This window comes from Tachypleus tridentatus, chromosome 13, assembly GCF_004210375.1.
Source record: "Tachypleus tridentatus isolate NWPU-2018 chromosome 13, ASM421037v1, whole genome shotgun sequence".
NCBI classification, from domain to species: domain Eukaryota; kingdom Metazoa; phylum Arthropoda; class Merostomata; order Xiphosura; family Limulidae; genus Tachypleus; species Tachypleus tridentatus.
Window position 1 is genome coordinate 29,168,497 of NC_134837.1, and position 21,264 is coordinate 29,189,760.

Below are 21,264 nucleotides of genomic sequence, written 5' to 3' on the forward strand. Positions count from 1 at the left end.
GAGAATCTTTTTAGAGATTGTTATCAAGCTCGCCATGGCTGGTTGGTTAAGGCGCTCGACTCGTAATCTGAGGGTCGGAGGTTCGAATAACTGTGGGACCGTTATAAAGTGACGGTTAATTCCACTATTCGTTCGTAAACGAGTAGCCAAAGCGATGGCGGGATCTGGTGATGACTAGCTGCCTTTCCTCTAGTCTTACACTGCCAAATTAGGGACGGCTAGCGCAGATAGCCCTCATGTAGCTTTTCATGAAATTCAAAACAAACCAAATATTGTTATGAAGAGTGTCATTCACTTCATAATAATTATTTACTGTTATTTTCAAAAATTCATTTTTCTCTGTAACATTTGAACACCAATAGAGTGTGTTTTGTCGGTGTTTTTTACATTTTATTATAATCCTCATAGTATTTATAACAAAAGTATCGATGTATTTTATATTTAGATAAAAATTAATCGAGCATTTTATATCGCATGTTTAGTGCAAGTGAAAATTAAGGATATTTTTTTAAACACTGCTTTTTATTAAGAGTTTCTCAGGTAAATAATCAACCGCAATAAAACTCAAATGTATGCCCGTATAACTGTAAATCTTTGAACAATCTAGCCATTGGTAACAGTAAGCTAAGTCAGAACAATGATCTGTTTGGTCTTTTTTCACATTTGTGTAAAAAGAATCGTTTCTTTTATACGTTTCGCGATTAACCAGTGTTTGCATATTCTGAGTTAGAAAATTAAATCTAGGATATTACAATTTTATTTGTGGCAGTCTATGTAAACTGATTCTGCGCTGTGAATCAATGTTAGGAATTAAAGAACAGGAAACGTGAGAATGGTTTAGTGCCAACGGAACTTTAGTGGGTGACATCAGAATGCTATAGAGCAGAGGCGAAGCTGGCATTTCTTCTGAAATTCCTAGAGCAGTTCAGAGAACGGAAGTGAGAGGCCACTCCTAGCTGTATAGAGTCTAAGGATACGTTGTGTCATTGTTCTTTCAAAGTTACGTTTATAACCAATCAAAAGTCATATCCCTGTAATATACAGATGCTTGGAGTCATGTTTAGAAAACTAAAAACAAAACAAAACTGGATGAATGAAAGATGTATTAAAACCTATTAGTTCTGGTGTTTGAAGATAACTCCAAACTTCTCCATCAACGTTTCAACCATTTTGTATCATGACTTTATAACGACAGCCGTTACAATGCTGTGTGCTTTAGCATTGTTGTATTGTTTCTCAGTTATATTAAGTCAGTCATGTATTCCTGCTCCTGCTTCGATAAACGTCGTATGTGAATGCAGCCATCTTAACGATTCGATTAAATGTTTTGGATCAGCGGAAAACAGTACATTAATATTTGCTTACATTACTAGTATTCTAAAATCTGTTAATGCAAAAGAAATTGTTATCGATGTAAACGGCGTTGACATTGTCCCACCACGATTTTTTGAGACCTGTTCTCTTAACCTTATATCCATTATTACAAACACTATATCGTTTTTACCACAAGATACGTTCTTCGGGGTCAACACATCGTTGAAATTACTTAGTCTGCGACAAAACCATTTCGTCAGTGTTCCATCGACTGCTCTAAAAAATTTACGCCATCTGTTGGAACTTGATTTATCCAACAATTTCATCGCTAGCATTGAATCTAATGACTTTGTCGAAATGCCAAAACTATTTGTTTTAATTCTTAGTCATAATGAACTCAAGATCATTGAGCGGGGTGCCTTCCAATCTTTAAGTCTGCTCCAAGAGCTCTATTTGGAATATAACATGTTATCGGATCTCCATCAAGACATGTTTCTGGGATTGACAAGACTTGGTTTTTTGAGTTTATCTGCTAACAGGTTACAAATAATATCGGCTAATGTGTTCACACACTTAAAGAGCATCGAGTACATTGAAATGGACCACAATTGTCTTTCTTTAATGGAGAATGTTAAAATTGAGTCCTCGAGTGTATTGATGATTACGATGCAAAACAACAGTTTAGGAGGTCAACTAGATGAAGGCTCTTTCCGTGGTGTGCCAAATTTGTTACTCCTAAACTTAGGTTATAATAACTTGGAGACATTAGCAACGAATTCATTATCAAAGCTCTCTGAACTTCAGGAGCTATACCTGAACAACAATAATATAAAAATTATCTTGGACCATGCTTTCTCAAAATTGTGGAATTTACGTACTTTACAACTTGAAAATAATGAGATTCGAAACTTACCCTTCACAGCTTTCTCTAATCTTACCTCTCTACGTAATTTAACACTGAAGAACAATCTGTTAGTAAAATTGACATGTGAACATACTGCCGACCTACTCAGATTAGTTAGAGTGAACCTAAACGACAACCACCTAAATAACATATCGGCAGGAACGTTTTCATACAGCCTTAACTTAAAAGAAATCAGTGTCAAAGGTAAGACTGCTCTATCTTTATAAATATAGAATGTAGATTGATACACAAGACATCGAGTAATTCACAAAGTCCTGTAACTTCCATTATCAGACGTTGCAGACGTTTCTTTCTTTTTATACGGTTTGATCGCTCTTTGGTTAATTATTTAAATCTAATACACAGTTTAATCACTATATAGGTCGTTGAGTGACTATAATACACGGTGTGATTTAGTTTCTGCGTTTAAAATATACTAAAGTCCCTAAAGTCCTTTAATTATTTGAGGTGAAACGTATTGGCGATATTTCAATGAAACCAATTTTAAGAACTGCACAATAAACCCTGCGAACTTTTCTGTTCATATACAACTTTATTTTGACATGTAAAATTTATGTTCCCTTCAAAGTGTATTTCACTTTTTATTAATTACTAGCAGCATTGTCTGGGTTTTTAGGGGAAAAAAACGTACTCTTCTCTGTTTCCTCGTTCTGTATTTGGACAGGTAAAAAAAATGAATTTATAGAAAAAACAGCAAAATCAGCCTCAAGTTTAATTTTTAAAATGAACTACGAACCTGTTTTAAATCAGGGCTTCCTTTTGAACGATGCTGTTATTTTTCTCTTCACTGGCAAGGACAACTAAGCCTTTACTGTTCCCTTATTATTAATTATGCTGCAATTTATATTTACAACAAAAATATAATAAAACGCTTTCGACGAATGCATGAAGTTGCTGTTTGTTATTAGGCCTTAGATTGGTATGGGGAAGCTATCATCAGCAAACTGTCAGGCTTAGTATTTTTATTGATGATATTAGTAAAACATTTAAAACATTATTTCAGTATCAATGATGCCGTTACAAATTTACAACGCTATTTTAGATATTTCCTTTTTCTTAGGTAATTCGTTCGTCTGTGATTGTTCAATTAAAGAGTTCGTTCTCATCTTGAAAAAAAAATTACAAGCCGATGGCAGCGAACAATGTGCCGGACCCTCATCTCTGCTTGGAAAGTACCTGACAGAAGTCGACTATGGTGCTATGACATGTGCCAAGACCAGTGTCATTTGTCAAAGTCCTGCTCTGAACACCAGACGTTTATCAGACGACGTTAATCAATCACCAGAAAACACCACTGGTACTGGTACCAATAATTACATGGACACTACTAATATTAACACTTACACGAACAATTCTACATTTTCCATGGATTCTACAAAATCCAGAATTAACGTTGATTCTGTTCATTCATCAAGGATTGCGAATGTTACCAATTCTCACATGGATACCACTAGGCCTAGTTCTTACATGGGAACTACTAATACCAGTACCTCTTATTACGAAATGTATTCACCGGAGATTACTGCTACTTCGACTGTCTTAAAGACAGTTTCTGTGATCCCATTGGAAGTTTTTAACATTACAAGCTTCGCTAGAGCGCATGACTCTTTCGACTATAATTTCTTTACCAGTATACAAGAAACAAAATATAGTTCACTTTTGATCGCGTGGGACCTTTACCAACACGAGCCACCAAACGTATGCAGACTTCGGCTCACAGTCTCTACGGACTCAGAGGTTATTTTGGACAAAAGTGGAATAAATTGTTCTGATGGCACTTACACAATGAAGGGTTTAAGAGAAGGGAAACATTATAATATTTGCATAATAACTATTCATCTGATGTGGCCTGACCAAGAGAATTGCACAACCTTTCACACAAATGGCACACAGACTGCATTAGAATCCACTGGGAACCCCTTTTCCGTACCCATAATTACCGGTGTTGTTGTGCTAATTATCCTAATAATAATAATACTAGTTATTGTATTGATCATAATTTTTCGGAGAAGAAGAATTTCGAAAGAAAATGAAAATTATTCAATAAAGATTGGAAGACATTCTGGATCTTATAATGTCAATGAAACATCTAAAATTTAGTACTGGAAGAAGACCAATCGCAGCTCTCTATTAAATGAAAGCCTAAATACAAATAACTTTCTTATATTGGACTACCGTAGTTTTTTTAACGATTGTTAAGTATTTGTTTATCGTTACTTGTATGAAAAATATTAAGTTTAAGTAACTATGGTACAAACAGTTTATTTTCTTTTCCCATCAGATTATATTTTTTCAGAATTTAATATTTAAACGTATTGAAGAGTAATTTGTCGTTATTAGCTGATTTCTTACTGTTGGACTTCATCTAACAGGTGTAACTTTGTTTATAAAATTAAACTTACTTGCTTATTTTAAGTTGTCAGAATTTGTTGATTGCTTGTTCACGTGGCAAAAAATCAAATATGTTACAAATAGTACAGATGTACAAAACTTTACTGGACATAATATAAATTTGGAAAGTTTTGAACATAAAGTCTTTATTAATGTACTATTATTCTTTTCAAGATAGTCTAGAACCTCAGCGGAAAAAAAAAAGTATAAAAGTTCTGAATAACACCAAGTTACAGTCACAAAACTTTATCTTTCAAGTTGAGTCTGTTGCAGTAAAAATTTCATAAAACAATTAATATGACATGCATATGACGGACTGAGCTATTTTAATATATCAGAATAAAACTTTGACTAAATTACTCTTATACTTTGGTGCAGTTTCGTTTAGTTTTATCACAGAAAATCTTGTTTTACGCTTATTATAAATGAGAATTGCTGATAAGTAATACGAACACACACACGCACTCAGTAAACACAAGTTTAATTGGAAACATCTGAGGAAAATGGTATTTCCTTTCAGATGGTATTAGTGATGTGACAGTTTAGATGTTTTGCAATTTTTTAATTAAAATTTGTAAATCTACAAATCCATGTTAATTAACACTTGGCATCAGAGTTTAACATCTTCAAACAATTAGTATTTTTGTATTACCTCTGATTAAGGTTACTTGTTATAATACATGATCATGCCTCCTTTTCTTTAGTCTGCGTCTCTTTCCACTTATTTATTCTGAGGTGAAAATTTATCTCAAGTTAAGGAAATGGAACACAAAGTGGTTAGTTCATTAACTTTTTATTACTATCTATGAAATTCCGTGGACCATAGGCTCAACTATTTGATACGTCATTTACAGAAATTGACCAATTCTATATAGAAAAAATACATTTTTCATTTGTCTTCGTTGTAAAGGCATTGATAATCAACTAAACACTTTTAATTTAAACACCTTACAGTGTTTTCTCACTTGGGACCTTATTTAGAGCCAGGTGGTTAAGACACTCGACTCATAATCTGAGGATCGCGGGTTCGAATCCTCGTCATACCAAACAAGCTCGTGAGAACGTTATAATGTGACGGCCAGTTCCACTATTCGTTCGTAAAAGAGTAACCCAAGAATTGGCGGTGGGTGGTGATGACTAGCTGCCTTCCCTCTAGTCTTACACTGCTAAATTATGGACGGCTAGCACAGATAGCCCTCCTGTAACTTTGGGCAAAATTTAAAACAAACAAACTTTAATATTATTAAATAGTGGATATGGAATATTTTCTGTAATTTTAATTCTATACAAATGGGTAATATATTAACTCTGTCGATGTTCACACTACTTATTTATGAAATGATTAGTAAATTTTGTGAGGGTCAAGATTCCTTTAGCTATTATTGGAATTGAAAGCTCATTCATTTGAGGCATTGGTTCAACAAATTCGAAATGTTGATCACGAACTAGCAATCAATTCATAGCTCTTGCTTTTATTTTATTTATACTAAGATGTCAGGACTTTTTGTTTGCTTGTTACTGTAGCCAAAAATCAAATTCATGAAAAATAATACAGGTATACAATCGTCAGTGATGACGATAAAACCTACTTGTAGAGAAAAATATATATGTAAAAAGAGCTGGTATGGATTGAGAAAATTCTATGTAGAAGAGTGAACAACGTTTCGACCTTCTACGATCATTGTTAAGTTCACAAAGAAAGAAAGAGGTAACTGACCGACAGCTGACCGCATGTTTCAAAGGGGTTGTGTAACTGAGTGTAGGAATGTAGAGGGCGTGTTTAGATGTTTGATTATATTTATTAATATAGGTATAAAGGTGTTCTTTGTATTGATTTATTTTGGGCTTAAATTGTTGTATACGTAAGGCTTCTTTAATTTTGCCTTTGTTTATGTTTGTTTTTTTATTTAGTATTTGGGTGTTTTTTATGGTTATATTATGTTTATTTGACTTGCAGTGGTATGTTGAATCTTCTATTTTCATATTTTTGGAGCTAATATATTGTTTTACATTTTATGCTCAGCATTCCATACGTTATCCCTCCCTTTCAAATAGAATTCAATAACTCACCGTATATCCTTGAACTCGATTACTGCATTTCTAGTGTTGCTTACAGACACAGAAACTAGCAAAAAGATAATGTGTTAAAATAATATATACTAAAATAATTGAAAAATAGAGCAACTTTGAACTTTAATTAAAATAAACTACAGAACAGCGTTTCAACCTTCTGAAGATGACTTAAGAAAGTTCAAGCGTTGTTCTGTGCTTTATTTTAATTAAAGTTTTAATACTCATTATTTAGAAAATATTTTTACTTCAGGTGTGTCTCTCGTCATCGTAAAATTTGAACTTGTTTCTTTTCATTTATTTCGTATTGTTATGGACATATCTGAGATTGTTAAGGCTACTAATAAATCATTCTCATGATGGATGTAGCGTGTATATCATCCTTCGAATGGCACCAAAAACAAATATTCATAACAATATTTTACAGTTTAGATTCAGACAATTTGAAAGACAATTGGGGTATGTGCAACAACAATTTATTTATCACAGAACACAATTTCAAATAAAAGTACTACCAATAACACGACTGTCACTAGGCCTGTACGTGAGGGTTTGGTTGTATCTTTGTTAACGAAATTTGTAAATTTAGTCCTACAAATGGAGTTCTTGAACGAACTTTTGTTTTTTCGTTATGGGTACAACTTTTTTTATCATATAAAACATTAGAGTTTATAGAAACACAATTATAACACAGTGCGTCTCAGAAAAATCTTTAAATAATAATAAAAAACAAAAACGTTCACTTTTCTAAATTACGATAAGTAATTACTAGCCAAAACAGCCGTTCTTAGGACGGCGCTTTTGCTAGTTTTACTCATTTTGATAATTACTTAACTTTTATTGCAATCGTCACACCATGTGGTACCTCAGAATATAAAACTAATAATTTAGATTTATATTTTTAAATATATCTCAAAATCCCGCGAGAAGTTTTAATTCAAAGGTAATAAAAATCAATGTCGCAATATAACCTTGGCTTAAAGATTCAACAAAAATACGTTCTCAGAGATGTAAATTTAACCAAGAGTTATAAAAAAGTTACTATTAACACCAATTTACTCAGTTTATAACATACAAAGAAAAACATAAGGGTACTTTCTTGTCAAATTCTATTTCACATTATCATGAAGGCCCACCATTGCCAGGTGGTTAAGGAACTTGATTCGTAATCCGAGGATTGCGGGTTTGAATCCCTGTCACACCAGACATGCTCGCTCTTTCAGCCCTAGGGGCGTTATAAAGTGGCGATCAATTCCACTATTTGTTGGTAAAAGAGTAGCCCAATAGTTAGCGGTGGGTGGTGATGACTACGTGCCTTCTCTCTAGTCTTATACTGCTAAATTAGGGACGGCTAGCGCAGATAGCCCTCATGTAGCCTTGCGTGAAATTCGAAACAAACAAAAAATGTAACATAGTTGTAGTTTATATTTTGTTTTGTTTTTGTCATAAAAATATGTACGATTTTACTACCACAATTTTCGTCCATTTTCTACAATTAATGAAAACTGAACAAAAATATTTGTGTATATCCTGTAATATCAGTATCTTAAGTTTCGTTAGTTAGTTTGTAATGTATAGAATCAAATGAGTCGTTGTTAGGACACAAAATAATGCGAGAATTGCAGACAGCAAAATTTACCGAGAAAATATGTTTTATAATTATATTAAAATGGTGGCGACAACAAGCTGTAGGTTACGTTGTTGGTGTGTTCATAACAGGGTGAATAAATTATACTCCGATTTATTTTAATCAAGAGAACAATTCAGAATGAGGAAAAACATATTACGTAGTTCATGTTATCTTAACAGTGATGAAAAATATATAATAGTCATTTTAAAATAAATTTATGACTGCGAAAACGTCATTTGTCGACTTGTTTTGGAAACAAGGAACAGAGTTTCGAGTATAAGTATAATTAACTTTCAAGTTCACGAGGGCCTCACTCAGAATATCTTCCGGAATATTTTATTACATAATACATGTATTACGTAACGCTATCTTTACATGTACATAAAAGATAAGCAGTAAATAACAAAACAAGAATAAAGGGAAAAAAAAACTTTCCTGGTCTGATTTTTTCGGTGCAATAACATACGAACACAAGAATGTCGAAGTATAAGAAATGTTCATTGTTTTATATTTAAAACAGTTTTAAAATCTTATGTTTAATACTTAAATTTTTAAGCTTATTTTCGATTTTATAAACTAATGCGTTAACCTGAACAATGACGGATTTAATGTTGTGTGGGCCCAGGGACTAATAATTTTTGTGAGCCCTACATCTCACGTAATTTTACATACAATATAAATTAAAGTATCAATAATCTCCCATTTAGACCATGGGCCCTGTAGCTGAGCGCTCTGTAGCCCCTACTTAAATACGCACTGAACTTGACAATGGGTTATATGCTACATCTTTGGAGGGGATTCACAGTCCTGATTTTAACGTTGTAAATCCTAAGACTTACCGACGTCCCATCGGAGGAATGCCTAAAAATTATTATAAGGTGTGACAGAAGTATTAGTTTCTAAGTGAGCCTCAAATCAGAAAAAAATATATAAAGTACACTGTGTAATAAAATTTTTACTTTTTCTTGTTCCTGGGCAGAAAGTTTTATTTCCCAATTGCTTATGCCTAAAGTAAATGGAAACCTCCTATTTTTCTCTTCAACTTTGCTTTTGTGACCTGGAGCGTGTAACGAAAACATGACGGGAGACTATATTTGGGGGCTGATACGTGAAAGTGATTTACATTACAGTCGCAAATCTCGAAAAACTACTCTCTTCTAAACATTTTTGTTCGTTTTTGTTTGTTTGTTTTGGAATTTCGCACAAAGCTACTCGAGGGCTATCTGTGCTAGCCGTCCCTAATTTAGCAGTGTAAGACTAGAGGGAAGGCAGCTAGTCATCACCACCAACCGCCAACTCTTGGGCTACTCTTTTACGAACGAATAGTGGGATTGACCGTCATATAACGCCCCCACGGCTGCAAGCATGTTTGGCGCGACCGGGATGCAAACCCGCGACCCTCAGATTACGAGTTGCACGCCTTAACACGCTTGGCCATGCCGGGCCTGTTCGTTTTTATGTAACTTTAGTACAAATACATGTAAATCTTGATTCATATTTTGTTTTATTCAGACCTTATGTAAATGAAAATATGAAAATTTGCCCATTTTTACAGAGAAAATAGGATAATTTCTAAATTTCATTATGCAGGTCACAAAAGCAAACTTTGAAGGGAATAATGGCCATTTTCTGTACTTTTACAACATAAGTAAGAAATAACACATACTATCTAGGAACAAAATTTGTGTTAGTGATGTCGAGAAAACCCACTTGTAGAGAAATATATATACAAAAACGTCTCGTTTGGGTTGAGAAAATATTTTACGTGAAGGAGCAAACAACGTTTCGACCTTCTTCGGTCATCGTCAGGTTCACAAAGAAAGAGGTAACTGACCGAAGCTGACCACATGTTTCAAGGGGGTTGTGTAATTGAGTGTAGGAATGTAGAGGGCGTGCTTAGATGTTTCATTATATTTATTAATATAGGTATAAAGGTGTTCCTTTGTATTGGTTTATTTTGGGCTTGAGTTGTTATATAAGTAAGGCTTCTTTAATTGTGCGTTTGTTTCTTTATTTAGTATTTTGGTAAATATATCTCACGAATCAAAAAATCACGAAACCATATACTGCTGCATGCCATATATTCCCGACATCAGCAGACAAATAACCAACATTTGGCAAAAACTTTTAACAAAATATGACATTCCACTTAATACCAAATTTATTCAAAAACCAGGCACAAAATTGAGGTCTATACTATGTAAAAACTACACTGACAAACACCACACCAACATTATTTATAAAATACAATGTGATAACTGCCACGACTTCTATATTGGAGAAACAAGTAGAAAAATGGAAACCAGATTCAAAGAACATAAAAGTCACCTTCACACGTTTTCGAACACTGCAAGTCAAATAAACACAACATAACTATAGAAAACACTCAAATACTAAATAAAGAAACAAACATAAACAAACGCAAAATTAAAGAAGCCTTACTTATACAACAACTTAAACCCAAAATAAACCAATATAAAGGAACGCCTTTATACCTATATTAAATATAATAAAATAAAATTATATATTCAAACATCTAACACCGCCCTATACATTCCGACACTCAGTTGCACAACCCCTTCCAAACATGTGGTCAGCTTCCGGTCAGTTACTTCTTTCTTTCTTTCTGAACCTGACGATGACCGAAGAAGGTCGAAACGTTGTTCGCTCTTCTACGTAAAATATTTTCTCAACCCAAACGAGCCGTTTTTGCATATAAAATTTGTGTTACATAGTGGTATTGGTTTTACCAGGCTTTTCTGAAGTGTAAGGATGTGATGAAATGCAAAAGCATTTCTGGAGCATTTTACCTCTATCTGATTAAATATTTACGTCTAGGCAAATTTAAGTGTCTTGTAGTTTAAAGTATGTAGTTTTAAAATAATAATTTATATATATGTATAGAATATTTTATGTTACTACTCAAAATATATAACAAATCTATAACTTAGAAACATGTATAACTTATGCTTACCGAAAGTTTGCAATACATGGTAATAACATATATTTACGATGACGCCCTTTAACAATTGCGAAGTCAGAATACTGTACCCCAAACACTGAATTCTTATTTATCTGTCTTTTGAATAGATACAGTAATTTACAGGCATACAGGAATTAAATGTGTAGGTGAAACAAAAATACGTTTAGGGTTTGACGGAAATTATCACCCTATCTTTCGCTACCAGAAACCTTGTCAATTACCATACATGGAGAGATTGAGAAAGGCTTAGAAGTTAATCTTTAATTTTTTTTTTCCTGTGCATAATTTTTGTCCTTTATCAATACTTCCAGAAAAAGTGTAGAAGGTCAGTTAAATTTATTGGTGATACAGTTTTGGTTGGTCCTTCTTGTACTCTAATGTTCTCCACAAGGCAATTTGGCACGCTGTTGATAAGGTTATACATGTAATTTGTTACGTATTACGAGTTGAAATAGCCTGAAACTGAGTTAAATTATCATTTTAATTTAGATGTTAATTAAATGTTGATATGTATCAAATTTATGATATTTACCAACAAGATTGATATACACAGTTTTATTTCTTTTTTAATACAAATATATTTTAATCTATAAACAATAATACAACTTATAACAATAAATATTACAAATAATTGTTTATATACAAAAGTTTTATAAACTTACAAATATTATTGAGTCTCTATCTGATCCGGAACTTCTTTGATATCTATCTAATCGAGAGTTCACGATGAGAAAATTAACTTCGAACTGATATAAATACAACTCTCTAAAGCGGAAGCTAGCTAGCTCTTGACTGATCACATGTGAATTTTTCACAGCTGAAGTTATATAAAGTTATTGTAAAAATACGAACATCTCATGTCAATCTGCTAAAGTTAAACGGTTTGTAATGTTTGAAATGTATAAGCGTTCTTGGTCAAATATCTGAAGTTATTGATTAACAAGTGTTAATCACAGTTATAGTTTCCGAGGCTTTTGAATACCAACCGTAGCAAACCAATAACATATACTGTAATATATACGTTGGTTACGTATTATAGACTTGAGGAGAGTTTCTAGAAAGTTCAGCCTGTACAACAATACCGAAAATACACTATTGCTTTTGTACACACATGCATTATTGATTCTTACACTCGATCATCTTCTACAATTTTAGTGAACAGGTTGGAAGCTCTCATTACATTTAGCGGTATAAGTTATATGCATTTTTATATATACATATAACTAAAATAAACATCGATTTTAAAATATATATATAACGGTAAATCCATCCCTAATCCATCGTGATAAAATCCCATTTTATGATTAGAAGACCCTGCAATTCAGCCACAGTAGCTAGTTTAGAATCATGGTTAGCAACTTTCTGACTTAGTTCTGCCCAACAGTTATCAATGGAATTACAATTTAAAGCCTTTGTTGGCCATGTCAACCTTGTAGTGTCATCATGGTCGAGATTATCGTGTACAATACGTGCGCTGTGGGCAGTGGCATTGTCATCCTGTGTAACGGATTTAATGTTATACATTTATTTTAATATTACCCACGTTTGTTTTAATTTGATGCATGTAACGTATATTATTGGTTGTGTATTGCCCAACTCCCACCCGTTCTCTAAATTTGTAAAAGATTCTCGAGAACAAAAATCAATAATATATGTTTTGCGAAAACACTAATGTGTCTTAGAATATTGTTGAACATTTAAGAAGCTCGCCCAATGAATATATAAACCGATAAGCCAAGAAACAGAATAAAATATATTTTTTGGTTGCTACAGTCAGTATACCATAGGCTTCGGAAGCTATAATTGTGGTTAACGCTTATTAATCGGAAAAGCACAGAATTTGACCAGGAACGTTTATAGATATTGCATGGCCAGGTGGGTTAATGCGTGCGACTCGTAATCTGAGGGTCGCGGGTTTGCATCTTCGTCGCACCAAACATGCTTGCAGCCATGGGGGCGTTATAATATGATGGTCAATTCCACTATTCGTTGGTAAATGAGTAGCCCAAGAGTTGGCGGTGGGTGGTGATGACTAGCTGCCTTCCCTCTAGTCTTACACTGCTAAATTAGGGATGGTTAGCGAAGATAGTAATACGAACATAATAAATGAGAGACTTTTCCGAGGTAAATTATAACATGTAACTCATGGAACACAAAGTTATTTCCAAACCTTGCCTTAAAATATAACAGAAATATCATTTCCAAATGATGTCTGTAGGAGGCGTCATTGATATTTGCTTGGAAAACATGAAGAGCAGTTTTTCCATCATGATAAATAGCTGCCCAAACATATACTGCACCTTCTTCTGTGTGTTTCCTGTGCCACTACTGCCTGATAGTAGTTACAGATCTCTCTAGGAAAGCTACTAAGTGTTGTTAAAGCTAGTTTTTTTATTTCCGGCAAGATGAATAGCTTATTTTGCACTATACTATTTATTTACCTTGCACTTTATTTCAAGCTGTGCTTGATATACGTTCATGGTATGTTTCTTCATAATTTGCAAGTTTCTTGACTAGGCAATTTTGTTGAATTGGCTTACTAAAGTTTATAATTTATAATTAGTGGTGTATCTGTAGTAGCCCAGAAATGTCTGGCAATCACATACGGCACAGTAGTAATAGGTTTAGAGTAGTTGAGTGATACTATTATAAATTTCACATTTAATATCATTTGAGATTAGAATTATTGAGCAGCTGTATAGAATAGTATGGTCGATTTGCCACTTGAACTTGCAAGTTCACTTTCTCTTTTTTATCCTAGCTAGTAATGATCTTCATGTTGACGTTGTTACTGTATTGATTCCAAACATTTTGTCTTGAATTAAGTTTATATTTATTTATTTTTTAATTATTGTGCCTCGAACTTGTAATTACTCTCAACATTCCTGTCTCTTTCTTCTTACGTAGTATTCATGTGCATCAATATTAAACAGATAAGTTTTAAGAGCCCATAGTGATGTGAAAACGGACTGTTTACTTCAGAAAATAATTTCAAACTCAGACAACAAACGAAAGAAACACTCACACAAGTAAGCAAATAAAATCTGTATTTACAATGATATGGTCATGTTGCCAAACAAGCTGATATACTAACTGTCTTAGCTCAAAATGGCTGCTGGGCATTTTTATATGTCTGCACAGAAGTGGTAGTTTTCTTTATTTGTTTGTTGAATTTTATGCAAATCTACTCGAGGGCTATCCATCACTTCAGCTATATTTTTCCAACAAAAAGTGAGATTGATCGTAGCATTATAAAGCCACCACAGCCGAAAGAGCAAGCATTTGTGTGGTAATGATATTGAAACTCGCGATCTGAAGATTGCGAGTCGAGTTTCCTAACCGCCAGGGCCCAAAAACAGAAAGAACAAGTAACATTATTCTACACTTTAAAATCAGACAAACAATCCAAGTGCAGTATACCATAATCTCTTACTGCATTCGTCAGAAACTATTTGAAATAATGTATATCCAGGAAGAATAAACAATCCATAGACCTTTTTACATGTATCTGGGTATACATGTATCATGGTATATTTTATACCATCTTCCTGAAAATGAACACAGATGGTCAAAGTGATACGAGCTTCGAACCATTTATATATGTAGCTTTTGCCTGAAGAGAGGTTTTATGTTTTGTTACAGCAAAACCACATCAGGGTATTTGCTATGTCCACCGAGAGGAATTGGATCCGTGATTTTAGCGTTGAAAATCTGAAGACATACTATGTCTCATTGGAAGACACCGAAATAGAAGGAATAGCGCAGATGATTCTGTTTTTCAATATCTTTTAACGAGAGTGTCATAACTATATACAGAACAGTTGCATAACATTTTGAAAAACAACATATTTGAATATAACTGCCTAGGTACAGATGAGTGAATTTATCTGTTTCTTCGTCCTTAAGCAGAAAGATACAGAATGGACTATCTGTGAATTGTCCGCACGAGTATCAAAATCCGATTTTTAACTTTATAAACCTACAGACTTACCGCTGTGCCACTAAAGTCTATGAGTGAAAATGATAAATATTATAACTAGGAAACGTATCTTCTCTTAATGTTTTTGAAACTTTCTTCAACTTTTTATATTTCATTCGATTTTTCTGTCTTAAATTTCTTATTTTATACTATTTTAAAATAATTTTTTTGTTTCTTGTTCTTGGTATCATTTTAACTTTCTGTTTCTTTCTTCTTGATCATCTTTCTACTATTTCATCACATTTCGATCTCACTGTGACGATTTTCATCTTGAAGTTTAGACTGGATTCTACAGTATTTTCGCTAAAATAACAGAACTCCTAACATTTAATTTGCTTTACTCGGTAATATGTTGATGTTTAGTTATGTTATCTACAAGTACACTACAAAGTCAAAATATGTGGACATCCCTTCTAATTAGTGTGTTCGGCTATTTCAGTCACACCCAACAGCCATGAAATCTTCATAAACATACATTGACAATGGAATGGGTCGTACTGAAGAGCTCGGTGACTTTCAACGTGGCACTGTCATAGGATACCGCCTTTCCAACAAGTCAAGTTTCTTCCTTGCTAGAGTTGCCCCAGTAAATCATAAGTGTTGTTTTTATGAAGTTGAAAAGTCTAGGAGCAACAGCAGCTCAGCCACGAAGCGGTTGGTCACACAAGCTCACAGAACGGGACCGCCGAGTGCTGAAACGCGTAGCGCGTAAAAATCGTCTGTTCACAGTTGCAACATTCACTACCAAGTTTGAAACTGCCTCTGGAAGCAACGTCAGCACAAGAACTGTTCGTCGGGAGCTTCATGAAATGGGTTTCCATGGCCGAGCAGCCGCACACAAGCCTAAGATCACCATGCGCAATGCCAAGCATCGGGTGAAGTGGTGTAAAGCACACTGACATTGGACTCTGGAGCAGTGGAGACACGTTCTCTGGAGTAATAAATCACGCTTCACTATCTGGCAGCCTGACGGACGGATCTGGTTTGGCGGACACCAGGAGATCGCTACCTGCCTGAATGCATAGTGCCAACTGTGAAGTTTTGTAGAGGAGGAATGGTGGTCTGAAGCTGGTTTTCATGGTTTCGGCTAAGCTCTTTAGTACCAGTGAAGGGAAATCTTAATGCTACATTATACAATGATATTCTAGAGAATTGTGGGCTTCCAACTTTGTGAAAACAGTTTGGGAAAGACCTTTTTTTGTTTCAGCATGACCATGTCCCCGTGCACAAAGCGAGGTTCATAAAGACATGGTTTGCCGATGTTGGTATGGAAAAACTTGACTGGCCTGAACAGAGCCCTGACCTCAACCACATCAAACATTTTTTGGGATGAATTGGAACGCCAGCAGTGTGCCAGGCCTTTTCGCCCGACATCAGTGCCCTATCTCACTAATGCTCTTGTGGCTGAATAGGAGTTAATCCCCGCAGCCATGTTCTAAAATCTAGTGAAAATCCTTCCCAGAAGAGTGGAAGCTTTTGTAGCAGCAAAGGGGGGGACCAACTCCATATTAATGCCCATGGTTTTGGAATGAGATGTTCAACAAGCACATATAGGTGTGATGGTTGGGTGTCTACATACTTTTGGCTACGTAGTGTAGCTTCCTTCAATCAAAATTCTGTTGATTGATAAGGTTTTTTATATCATATAAATATGTTCCTGTACTTTAAAAATTTTTAGGTTGTTCGTCTAATTATTTCACATCCTCTTCTAGCCAACATTAATACAAATATCTAAATTAAAAAACGAAACAAAAATAATACTGGCAATAATATCAGATGTGTATGTACCTAGAATCAAATTAAAGAAAACTGTCTTATTTCATTACATGTGAATATTGGTCATATTTCATATTTTTGTTTCTTAGCTTTTTAAATTATTACTTCATACTTATTTAATTTCCGATACTCCAGGAAAAATTAAAAAACATTTACACAGAGGGCGTGAGAAGTAAATAAGTGAAAAGTATTAGAAGAGGTACGTTGAACGTATGTGTTTCAAGAGGTAATTTAATTTAATATATTTATTTTTGGTTCGAGTTTATATATTATGAAACACAATATTTAATAACTTATTTAACTTTAGTTTAAAATAACGAAGAGTAATCTATACATGCAGTATATTAGAGAATTTATGCCGGACATATTATTATTAATAATGTTAACCTCATATGCACAGTTTGGTGGGGTCAAAGTGCACATGCCACGACTTTTTACGGTGTGCCATTCGATATGGCACTAATGTTGTATTTGATGTCAGAGTTATCATTTATTAAGTTTACAATAAATTGCTGATTTAGGAACAGTTCGTGGTAGAGGAGAGTAAATATCACATAAAACCTATATCTGGAGGTTCAACTTCAAAAGGGTATGCGAATATAATGTACAAACTATCAGTGTATGACGGACAGAAGTGTTTTTGTTTTCACATGAACGTCACTTTGTATTTCCGCTTGTCAGAATCTAAATCAGACTGATATTAATTCATGTGCTTGAGTACAACTACTTTTGTATCACCTGATATTTTGTGTACAAAGACATACATTCAACTAAAAGGTGCACTTAGTGTATTGAGAATGATAGTTTACATTCTTCTTCAGTACAGGATAACCTAAGAATATTCTGTTAAATTACTAACTTAGACTAAGCAAGTAAACACCAAATGTGTAATGTGCAAGACAACTTAAATATGAATTTATTATGAGTAATGGATCAGTATGTATTGTATTGAATAGCCTACTTTTATTAAATTCACCATTTTTATTTATGTATACAATTAAATAATTCCTGTTTCATAGGCTAGGCAGTGCTTTGTGACAGTGTTATTAGTATTGAACTTGTAAAGTAGTAATTCAAGTTTTACTAATATATTAGAAAATCCCAAGTGGTATTGGCTCAGCATGATCAGGTAGTTAGGATACTCAACTCAGAATCTGAGGACCATAGGTTCAAATCCCCATCTCACCAAATGTGTTTACCCTTTCATCTATGGAGACATTATAATGTTATGGTCAATGTGCAAAAGAGCCAAAAGTTGGCAGTGAGAAGTGATGACCATATGCTTTCCCTCTAGTTTTTCATTTATAAATTAAGGACACTTAGAGCAGATAGATCTCTTGTAGCTTTGTGCAAAATTCAAAACAAAACAAACCCAGTTGCTGTTGCTTTGATGTTTTAACTTGTATTCCTTGCCTTTCTGAAAGCTTTTGGTGGAATGCTCCAAACTATGTTCATTAATAAATTAAATACCTGTCCCAGGAATGGTAGAAAATTCAAGAATGGTTTGAAACTTGGCTTATTTGTTTATTGGTAGTCAGTGAAATGTGAAAACGTTTGTTAATTTTATAAGTTGATAAAAATAGGTGTTTTTTTATTTGTTTTAGAACTGTTTTTATGTTAATGACTAGGATGACACTTTAACACTATTACTAAACTTACTAAAGATACTAAGTGTTGGTGAAAGATAATTCTGTTAAGAATAATTGTCTAATTCCCAAAGAACCTTGACAGTTTTAGTTTGTGAAACATGAATTTTTAGGATTGATTATGCATTTACAGTTTGGTCAGAGCTTTAGATTACAGTATGCAGTTTTGGTCAACTTTACAGGAAAAACATCAAAATGTTAAGAAAAATGGGCTGAATGCATAATTAAGTTTTGACTTAACTTACTTAAGCTATGAGTTTTGTATGGAGTGTAAAGAATAGAGGGGGGGGACTTTTTCAGGTAATCAAAATTGTTAGTGAGTATAAATAGTCTTCTATGGTTTTTTACTTGAGCAGTAGATTGATAACATTGGATATATTAACTTGAATATTAGGTTTATTTTGAGATAAAGATGCTGACTTGCTCTTAAACAGTTTTTGTCTTTTCTTTTTACTGTGAAGGTTATGAAACTGTGACATGGATTACCTGATAATATGGTACTATAATTTATGTGTAGTATACAGACATTAAGGGACCATGTAGTCTTTCATTACTGTGCTTGCACATACACCCTTGAGAAATTAAAACATTTAAGTCCACTCTTATATTTTTAGGAAATTATATATTATCCTTTTAAACTATAGTAATTTGAATTTTTCAGGTATTTATATGTGATTAACTGTATTTAACTTGGTTTAAAAAACAGAGTAGGATATATACAGATATTCTTTTAAAATAGTTACTTTTAAATAGAGAATGACATTAGTGGACTAAGTTATCTTCAGTTGCATTACCTTGTGTTGTATCTTTTAACAACATTTACAGTATAATTTTATACTGCAGTGAGATAAACACAGATTTATATGCATTGGCATTTTCTGACATGCTTGTATTAAATCAGCTGGCATGGTAATGTCTATATGTAGCACATTTTATTGATATTAAAATTTGGAATGTCACATATATAACTTTGAACTCTGGATATATTCTAAGCATCTGTTGTTTCACACTGAATTACTTTTGTGTGTATATGTTTCTATTGTTTGGTAGCTTTTTCAACTATCAGGTTGTAGCTTTGAGGATGTAAATCAGTGTTTCCCAAAGTAGGAGCCATTGCCCCAAAGCTTTTTATGAAGGGCTGCCCAAAAATGAGCCTAAAACCTTTGTTGAATGAATTTTGATTCTAAATAAACAACAAACTGAAAAAATTATATTAAATTAATTAAATAATAGAATGTGTCAAAAGGAGATGTTATTGTTTTTACTACAGTACTGTTTTTTAAACATCATGCTAAAGTTATATGCTGGAGGGAAGATCACACATTTTTGTTTGTATCAAGGGAGTTTCAGATTAAAATAGTTTGAGAATCATTGTTATAAATGACACTAAGGGGAAACTGATTTTATGAATGTAGTTTTTAGAAGTGGTATGCCAGAAGATGTCCACATGTAAGTTGATGAATTAAGCATATTGTGTGTAAGACATTAGTATTAGTCTGTTGTTAAATATATATTTCATCTGTGGATAGTTTACAACACATTTTCCCTAAAGAAACATGCTAAGCTCTAGTAAAATCTTTTAAACCTTAAAAATACTAATTTAGATGCTCTAACAGTTATATGTAGTTTTTTTATGGTATACATTTTACTTGAACAGTTATAAGAAACATTATATGGCAGTTAAAAGCAGTGTTAGACTTCTCATTTCATAAATTTATTATTAAACTTGTTGTAAATGGTTGAATTGATTATTTTTGTCTCCATGGCTGTTAAAAGTTTAAAAAAATAAAACAGAAAATAAGTTTTCTACTACATTAACTTATATGGGTTATATACAATACAACTTGTCAGTACATATGATCTTTGAGTTACCAATTTTGTAATTGTCAAAGCAAGAAGGACTTTAGAAAGAAAATGCTTATGAGGATAATGGTGCCTGTACATTTAAAACATATAAATTTTGTTTGTTTGAAGGTGATACAGTCCATGGAAATGCCATCAGAAGAAGTACCAAAGTTTGCAGAACTACCTCAAGCTGATCTGCTGAAGTCTGTAGGTTCCAAAAGCTGTGAAGCAATGACGGAAAGTGTTTGTAATAATGATAAAAGTGGTATTGAAACTGAACAATTGTCAGAAAATTATAAATTGAACTTAGAAGTACCATTAAATTCTGATGATGTTAATCTTGGGCCAGAGATGGAAAAAAAAGATGATAGTGAAAAAATTAGTGATGATGATGATGATGATGATCTGCCTTCTTTAGAAGACATCGAGAAGACTGAAGAAGAGATTAATAGTGGTGCAAAATGTAAACCATTTAGGATTGAAGATGAGCCTACAAGACTAACAGATGAAGATGGATGGCTAGATATATTAGGAAGTGGAGACTTGAAGAAAAAGGTACATAAAAATGAATTGGACTAGTTAATTTTAACATAGTTTCTATATTTAACTGTTCAGTTAAAGATTTCTACTTCATATTAACAACATTAATGTTTTTCATTTTGATTCTGCTACTCCTTCAAAAGTGACTTAGTATTCACACTACTA

General features: G+C 33.4%; 2 protein-coding genes across 4 annotated transcripts in view; both read left to right on the forward strand.

Moving 5' to 3' along the window:
- The first annotated feature begins 844 nt into the window (after positions 1-844).
- Positions 845-4,654, forward strand: LOC143240921 (uncharacterized). The gene is made up of 2 exons (XM_076484172.1): positions 845-2,422; positions 3,300-4,654. The coding sequence occupies exons 1-2, from the start codon at positions 1,204-1,206 to the stop codon at positions 4,337-4,339; spliced, it is 2,259 nt and encodes a 752-aa protein (XP_076340287.1). The 5' UTR covers positions 845-1,203; the 3' UTR covers positions 4,340-4,654.
- Positions 4,655-17,212: 12,558 nt separating this feature from the next.
- Positions 17,213-21,264, forward strand: part of LOC143237039 (peptidyl-prolyl cis-trans isomerase FKBP8-like) — a 31,040-nt gene continuing 26,988 nt past the window's right edge. For 2 of the 3 annotated variants that reach the window (XM_076475873.1, XM_076475875.1), the window contains exons 1-2: positions 17,213-17,294; positions 20,689-21,114. In XM_076475873.1, coding sequence (XP_076331988.1) covers positions 20,701-21,114 — 414 coding nt within the window. In that variant the 5' untranslated portion in view covers positions 17,213-17,294; positions 20,689-20,700. Of the gene's footprint in view, positions 17,295-17,546; positions 17,658-20,688; positions 21,115-21,264 lie in introns of those variants that run through there. The other variant, XM_076475874.1, reaches the window with a different exon arrangement.

What these genes read in the sequence shown, in the direction of transcription:
- LOC143240921 (XM_076484172.1), top strand. Translation starts at nt 1,204, where the DNA reads ATGCTGTGTGCTTTAGCATTGTTGTATTGTTTCTCAGTTATATTAAGT. An exon ending in AAAAGAAATCAGTGTCAAAG is followed by an intron (nt 2,423 to 3,299) that starts GTAAGACTGCTC and finishes CCTTTTTCTTAG; the next exon opens with GTAATTCGTTCGTCTGTGAT.